The sequence below is a fragment of the Coenobita brevimanus genome, chromosome 93 (genome assembly GCF_032717465.1).
Source record: "Coenobita brevimanus isolate Jiangsu-jjx chromosome 93, ASM3271746v2, whole genome shotgun sequence".
Taxonomy (NCBI): domain Eukaryota; kingdom Metazoa; phylum Arthropoda; class Malacostraca; order Decapoda; family Coenobitidae; genus Coenobita; species Coenobita brevimanus.
Genome location: NC_137046.1, coordinates 61174988 through 61183345, shown reverse-complemented (window position 1 = coordinate 61183345; position 8358 = coordinate 61174988). Strand labels below are relative to the sequence as shown.

At 43.5% G+C, this 8358-nt stretch overlaps 1 protein-coding gene across 1 annotated transcript; it reads right to left on the bottom strand.

The window, feature by feature from the left end:
• Nucleotides 1–6360: 6360 nt before the first annotated feature.
• Nucleotides 6361–8058, bottom strand: LOC145412460 (uncharacterized). Its single transcript, XM_080282344.1, has one exon. It carries the CDS (start codon nt 8056–8058, stop codon nt 6361–6363), a length of 1698 nt encoding a protein of 565 aa, XP_080138470.1.
• Nucleotides 8059–8358: the final 300 nt, after the last annotated feature.

The window sequence follows — 8358 nt, the reverse complement described above, 5'->3', positions numbered from 1 at the left end:
ATCATTCTCACAGACAGCTGTTTTCATCACTAACCTGTTTCCTCATAGCCCATTTTTACTGTCACCGATGGGACTAACAAATGCCTTCCCAAACCTACGAATACTGCAGTCAAGTAGAGCTTTCAATTCTTCCCCCCCCCCCTCTCTCTCTCTCTCTCTCTCTCTCTCTTGCATATTTCTTGTAATTTCCTTCTGTGTCCTAGTCTTGTAAGCCTTATGCATTAACATCAGGTAAACTCCCTAACTCTATTTTTCTTCTATGTATTAACATGCTATTTTCTATGCTATTTCCACATCATAATTCCACCAAAAAGTCACGTTATACCTACAGGTTCCCTTGTCCAGCCAGACTACATCTGTACTACATCTATGACTTTTACTCTACCCCATGCTCATTAGGCATCTTCAACAATTCAGCCTAAGTATATTTTGTCTACCTACCCCCTTCCGCTAGCTGCTCTTTAAATTTCCACACTCCCTCCATTATACAAAGCTTCTTCATGACTTGATTTCCTGCAGGGTTCCCAAAGCTTGAGGACAGAGTCTAGTTGTTTATCCTGATAAAAACTGCTCACCAAAAGTAACTTTCGCATCCCTGACCAACTTCTTGTTCCTTCTCCTGACAGACAAAAATTATCTGACTTTAGTTTCTATACTCTTCAACCATCTCCCACTTCTTTCTATCTCTTCTTAAGCCATCTACCAATTCTTTCTATCTGCTCCTAAGCTATCTACCATATCTCTTCTTAAAACATAGTGCTACAGTACACACTATAAAGTCTGAGGTTGCCACAAATTATTTAAAAAAAAAAGTGATGCAATGTCATTCTTAAAAAATGCAAGGTGCTGAGAAAACATTTCTTTGAGTGGCCAACAACTGAGTAAGTGATGAAGAGTGTGTCACTGGATTGCCATAATTACATGGATAGAATGGCTGTAGATATGGTGATGAAAAGGATATACTGTCCTGAGTTTAGAGGTGGGAGGAGGCATGGTAGGATAAGAAGAAGTAGGCAGCACTACAAAGATGTGGATGATGGTTGCCACCACCTACCACAAAATATTTATGCCTTCTTATTTTTCACAGCTTTCAGACTTAAGTTTATAAAAATGCCCATTAGGCAAGAGGAGTAGTAAAAAGTGAAAAAAAAATATGGGGAAAATAGGAAGACAGGAGGGTAGACACAGAAAAATGAGAGAAAATATGGTACTCAAGTTTAACTAGCAACATACAGTTCATTTTTGGTACAGTGATCACTTGGTTACCATACATAATTGGTACTGAGCATGGTACATGCTAAAGCTGAACAACAACAAAAGCACAGAACCATGGAATTTATCATAAACGGTACCAGGCATCCCAAGCACAATCCCAACTTTTGCCTTTAACAACAACTCATACCAATACACACAAAGTGATATGGCATCAGAAACAATTCAACAAATATTCCACAGGAGTATCCTCTAATTTTTAATAATATCCAGCTCAATCCTGGATCATCTTTAAACATACTTGGGGTTTCATTTTCTCAGAACTTATCTTGGAAAGATCACATTACCTCTCTTGTAAAATCTGCTTCCAAGAGATTATGTGTGCTAAGCCGTCTCCGTGCATTCTTTACCCCTTCACAGTTGTTGGCTTTATGCGTGGGTTTTATTCGCCCTTGAGTAGAGTACAACTCTCATGTGTGGGGAAGCTCCCCATATACAGCTCCTCTGAACAAGGTGGAGTCAAAGGCTTTTTTGTCTCATTAACTCTCCTTCTCTTACTGACTCCCTTCAACTGTCTCTTCACCTCACTGTTGCATTTTTATCTCTATTCTATCACTACATGAATGGTCACTGCTCCTCTGAACTGTCGCTTCCATCCCTCCACCACTACAGTGGGTGCATAGCACCTGTCTTGCAACAAAATCTAATCCCTTTTCTGCCTAACCCACTAATGCAAGAAATAACTGTTACTCTCAGTCCTTCATGTATGCAACAGGTCAACTCTGGAACTATCTGTCTCTGTCTGTAATTCCTACTACCTATGATCTTCAGTCTTTCAAAATGAACAGATCTTGAATTTGGCTCTCTGTTATTTTGTTTTTATTTTTCCTTGGAGGGAACAATTTGTGGGCTCCTGACCTTTGGTTCTTTCTTCATGCATTAAAAACAACATACCTATAATTAGGTTAATAGAAAGTGATGAAAAAGACATTAAGGAAGAAATACATACCACAGAGAGACCTTCTTAAGACCACTGAGACTAGACAAAAATGAGAAAATAGTTAGTGAATGGACGAATGATCACTGACTTATATTACTGAATTGTGATGAAAAATGTGACGGTCTCTACACATGGAGCAAAAACAACCAGAAAGGTGTGACAGACTATGTGTTAGTAAACAGAGAATTACACAGATCATTTAACCACATGAAAATAGATGAAATGCAGGAATTATTATTTTGACTTAACAGACCACAACCTGATAACAAACCTGTTTCTCCCTTGAAATGAACACAACAACAAACTTCAAGAAAGGCAAATGGGAGGAAAGTATACATTACAAAACTGACAGAGAATCACTAAAAACATTTGCAACAAAAGTGGAAGCAGAAATTAAAGACAAAACCTATGTGACATTACACAGATATATACAGTGATGAAGAAAGCAACTGATGATATATTGAAAAGGAAAATTAGAAGAAAACACATAAAGGAGGGTGAAGTGGAGAAAAAAAAAAATGGATGACTGAAGATATACATAGAGCGATACAAAAATGAAGAGAATTAAACAGAAAAAGAAATGCCACAACATATGAAGTAGAAAGCTATTACAAGGCCCTGTACCTGAAACACAAAAAGCACACCCAGGCACTAGTAACAGAGGAAATAACCAAGTATGAGCTAAAAGAAACTAAGGAAATAAATGACAGCAAAAATAAGAGCAAATCCCTCTGGGAGAATACAGTATTGACAAATTATGAGGTAAAGAAAGCAAGACAATGCAAGACGTAAACTTATATGATACAGAAGGGAGATTGCTGTGTGAAGAAGAGGCATGAAAGGAACTAATAAAATGCTGGGAAAATGTGTATAACAAGCACATTAATTATATAAATGAAATATGGAATGAACAAACTAGGCAAGCCTATGAAGAAGCCCTACAAGCACAGGAAGGCAACATACAGGTGAACCACTTAGCTCTCCCGGGACATCTAACAAAACACTTGAATATGGCACTATCCACTGAACGAGAAATAAAACCAATGAAGAAACCAGAAATCATGGACAGAGAAGTAAAACACACAACACAAAAACTAAAGATTACAAAAGCACCAGAACCAGATAAGTTAAAGCCAGAAATGTACAAAGCTCTGGTAGAAAACACCACATGCTTAAAAGCCCTGACAAACAGCTCTGTCAAAGAATTGGAAACTAAAGAAAAGCCAAAGGAGTGGAAAGCATCAAATACAAAAATCCTGCCAAAAGAAAAAAAAACCACACCAGAAGATTTAAGACTGATCTCCCTAACCAGCATTTCTTACAAAATATTCATCTCCTTAGTGAGAGAATTTATCTATCTATTGCCAGACGCCTTAATCCATTATACGGGGTGGCCACAAACAAATCGCCTCCACGTCACCCTGTCCCCCGCCATTTCACTGCCCTGCTCCCAATTCACACCCCCTCTCATATACCTCTCCACTCCATCCCTCCATCTCATCCTAGGCCTTCCCCTCCCTCTCTCCTCCTCCAACTCACTCACATACATTCTCCTCATCAGTCTCTCATTCTCCATCCTCTACACATGGCCAAACCACCTCGTGTGTGTTTCTCCTAATGCTTCCTATCACATTCACAGCCACACCACAATGATCCTTCAAATCCTCATTTGTCAGTCTCTCTCTCCATGTGACTCCACAGGCTCCTCTCAAATAACTCATTTCCACTGCTCTCACTCTTGACTTGTGTCCCTCCAACAACGTCCAAGCTTCACTCCCATACGTCAGAGTTGGTATCACAATACTGTCATGTAATAACTTTTTCACTTCCATGCTCATTTCCCTGTTTCTTATCACTGCCTTCAAGGAACCAGCAACCTTTCTTCCTTGTTATACCCTTTCGAGCACTTCACCCTCCAAACTTCCATCCTTACTCATCACACTACCCAAATACTGTACTTAAATGTACTCACATTTTCCATTTCCTCATCATCCAACCTCATTGTACATTCACTGACTTCACCTCTCTCGAAGACCATAACTTTACTCTTCCCTACATTCACCTTTAAATTCCGTTTCTTACACACTCTCCCAAACTCATGCACCAAGCCTTGCAGCTCCCCTTTGTCTTCATTTTATTTAACAACACAGTATCATCTGCAAACAACAGTACAGGGAGTTTCCAAATACTGCCCTCTGTCATTAGGGCCACTCCAACATCCAATGCCCTACCTTGTATCTCTTTTATAACCCCATCTATATACAGATTGAACAACCATAGAGACATGCCACATCCTTTTATAACCCCATCTATATACAGATTGAACAACCATAGAGACATGCCACATCCCTGTTTCAACACAACCTTCAAATAGGAAAACTCACTCAGTTCACTATCCACATGTACTGAAGCCTCAGCACCCTCATACATACTCTTCACAGCATTCAACAACTTCCCATCTACTCCATATATTCTTAATACTTTCCACAATCCTTGTCTATCCACCCTGTCATATGCTTTCTCCAAATCCATGAAGGCCGCATACAACTTCTTTCCCTTCTCTAGACACTTTTCCACAAAAGATCTAGAATGAATATCTGATCTACACAACCTCTTCCCTTCCTAAAGCCTCCCTGTTCTTCTCCAACTAATTCCTCTGTTAATACCATACCCTAACTCTGTCAATAAGTATCCTATCATATACTTTTCCTATTACGCTAAGAAGATAAATGCCCCTATGATTACCACGCACTTCTTTTTCCCCTTTCCCTCTGTACAAGGGAATAATTATACCTGACTTCCAATCATCCGGGGCTTTACCTTCCTCCCAGGTCAATCTGCGCATCTTCCACATTCATTCTACTACTATCTCTCCCCCATGCTTCAGCATTTCACCACACACTCCATCAATTCCTGAGGCTTTCCCCAATTTAACTTTCTTCATTGCTTCCACAACTTCTATCCTACTGATTTCTTCCTGTCTTCTCACCTCCCTCCTTCTCCCATGTACTTAACAGTTAAACAAATTCAATAACATTAATTAATCAGTCCTTATACTGCATAAATATATTAATTCCACAGTAATTACTGATTTACTTGAAGAAATACCTTTGTTTAGTGAATTGTTGACTTGGTATGAATAAATCCATACCAGCTAGTATTAAGTCGCAAATGTGGGACTGGGTAGAATTGGGATCACTAGAGAAGAAAGACTGCCATGGAACATCAGCAAGATAATTTCTAAATCCATCCCAGTCTGCCCTGTCAAAGTGCCATCGGGTCACCCTGACAGGTTCAGAATGGGGAGGTGTAGGAGGGTTAACTAATGAGGCTTTGATGAGATTGTGGTCAGAGGATCCAAGTGGTGACAGTACCTCTATCCTGTATTGATCTGGATTATTTGTCAAGAATAAATCCAAGAGATGGGCATTATGGTCAGGATTATCAGGTATTCTGGTTGGTTGCTTTACCAACTGGGTGAGATTAAACGATTCCGCAAACAGCTCGCATTCTAGACCAGCGTCGTCAGTCCGGGCAGAATGCAATAACCATTCAACGTTGTGTATGTTAAAATCACCCAAAATGGTAATTTCATTGCCAAAGGCAAGGTCAAGGTTACTCAACTGAGTGGATATGGAATCAAATACACTGGGTTCCGAAGAAACATTGGGGGAACGATAAACTACACAGATATATTTGGTAATGTTTTGGCAATTTAATTTATATAATGAGTAATCAATATGCCGGGAATCGAACCCAGGACTCTCAGGTTTTTATGTATTTTTCCTGTGTAAAAATACAGGTTCTTGGTCTTGGTCTTGGTGTTGATTGAAGGGCTGGACCCGACGTGTAGTCAGATGTAGCCCTAACGGTGGTTCAGGTGTAGCAGAACTCTTTAATCACAGGCGGCGAAGTTGCCCCGATCTGCGAAGGAAGACACAAACATGGCGTATAACTGAGTGGCGTAGGTGCCGATCTAGGCCCACCCCACCAAGAAGGATGGGGTGGGTGAAGTCCAGGATACCAAGGGTTGCAAGGCGCTCCCTCAGGGCGGTGCGGATGGAGTAGAAGCGTGGGCAATGCAGCAGAAAGTGGGCCACAGTTTCCTCTTGATTCACACACCACTGGCAGTAGGGGTCTGGGTGCAGTCACAGCCGATGCAGATGTGATGCCAGTCCAACATGTCCAATACGCAGGCGGGTGATAGCGACGTCCAGGATCTGGGAGACAGAGCGTACCCAAGGTTGGTCCGATGAGTCGGAGCGATATAAGCCCAGCGCTGTTGTGGGGAGGGAGGCATAGAGATCAGCATTCCATGCCTGACTACACCTCGTGGCTAAGAGGCGACGGTGAGTAATGGCTGGCAAGGGGTAGGGCTCCACATCAGGAAAAGTCAAGGCCATCCGAGCTGCTGCATCCACCACATCATTGCCCCTGATGCCCACATGGGAGGGAATCCATTGCAGACGTACCTTCCAGCCTCCCTGCAGCAGCTGAGCAAGGTCATCTTGGATTTCATAAACCAGATGACATATGGAGCAGGGTTTAGAAGAAGCGATGAGATGAAGGGCCGCTCTGCAGTCAGTGTAGATGACCACTGGCCGAGGAGAGGAATGAGACATCAAAAAACGCAGGGCCCTCAAGACTGCGAAGAGTTCAGCAGTGACTACATCATGGGCATCCCCTAAGCGCCATGTCTGGCAGATGGAGTAGTCCTCTACGAAGATGGCAGCTGCAGTTGCTGCAGGGGTGGAGGAGCGGGAGCCGTCGGTAAAGATAGCCATGAACCCTAGATAGGTGGAGCCAGCCATCTGCAGGAAAATGCGAGGGGCCAGGTGGCCATCCTGTGATTTACAAAAGGGCTCTGGGAGGTCTAAGGACACAGGTGAGGACAGGTCCCTCCACGGGGGCGCAGGAGATACTGATCGGACCAGGTGGCGAGCTGGTGGAGGAAGTCCCAGAGTGTGGTAAGCATGGAAAGCACGCACCAAGAGGGGCCGTCGAGACCTGATGGGCCACGATGGATGAGATGTCGAGACCCCTGCCGTCGTAAAGAGCTCCGGGAGTGGGTGGTCATCGGGCAAGCGCTGGATAGTAAAGTAGCGGCGACAAGTCAACTTCATCCTGGTATGATGGAGGGGGGGAACACCTGCCTCAGCCTGCAGAGACAATGTGGGTGAGGAGCAGAAAGCACCCAGCGCAATCCGGAGAGCGGTCATCTGAATAGTGTCCAGCTGTTGTAGTTGTGTAGGAGATGCTGAGCCATATACCGAACAGCCATAGTTGATCTTCCCCAAGATGGCGGATCGATAGTAAGCCAACAAAAGGTCCCTGCTTGCCCCCCAGCGGGATCCAGCAATACTTTTCATGATGTCAAGTCGTTTTGCACAAAATGACCGTAAGTATTCTATGTGACTGCGCCAAGTGAGGATGGGCCCATCCAACCGGAGACCAAGCAGCACATGCTCCTGAACAGGGATTGAGGTTGAGTCCAGAGAAATTGCTGGAGATGATGGTAAACGGCGTAGAGTGAAGGGCATCACTGCGCTCTTGTCAGCATTGATGGCAAGGCCCCAGTTCCGTGCCCAAGCCAAAAAAGTGGATGCCGCTGACTGCAGAAACTGCTGCGCCTCCACAAAGGAAGGGCTCTGGGACACGATGGTGATGTCATCTGCGTAAACCAGGAGAGTAGCATTACGTATCTGAGGCAGGCTGGACAGCAACACGTTGAATAAGAGTGGGCTGAGCACAGACCCTTGCGGAACCCCCCGATGAACAGGATGGGGATCCGACAAGGCCCCACCCACCGACACCACAAAGCTGCGGCCAGCAAGATAATTCGACATCCAAGCCAGGGGTGGGCCCAAGACTCCCAGGCACGACAGGCGGTACAGAATGCCATCGTGTGGGGCTGAATCGAAGGCCCCCTTCAGATCTATAAAAATACAGGTTCTCTCTTCGTCCGGTTGTTTTGTTTACAGGATGGTGCGGTGAGGCAACATGTCCTCGTCCACAATTGAAACAAAGGCGGTAAATAAATAATTCCTAAAACTTGACATTAATCAGCTGACTTTTCACTGAAAACATGAGAAGAATATCGTATTTATTTTAGATTTTTTGTTACGTCTTTTCTCTGCTGTTTTTAT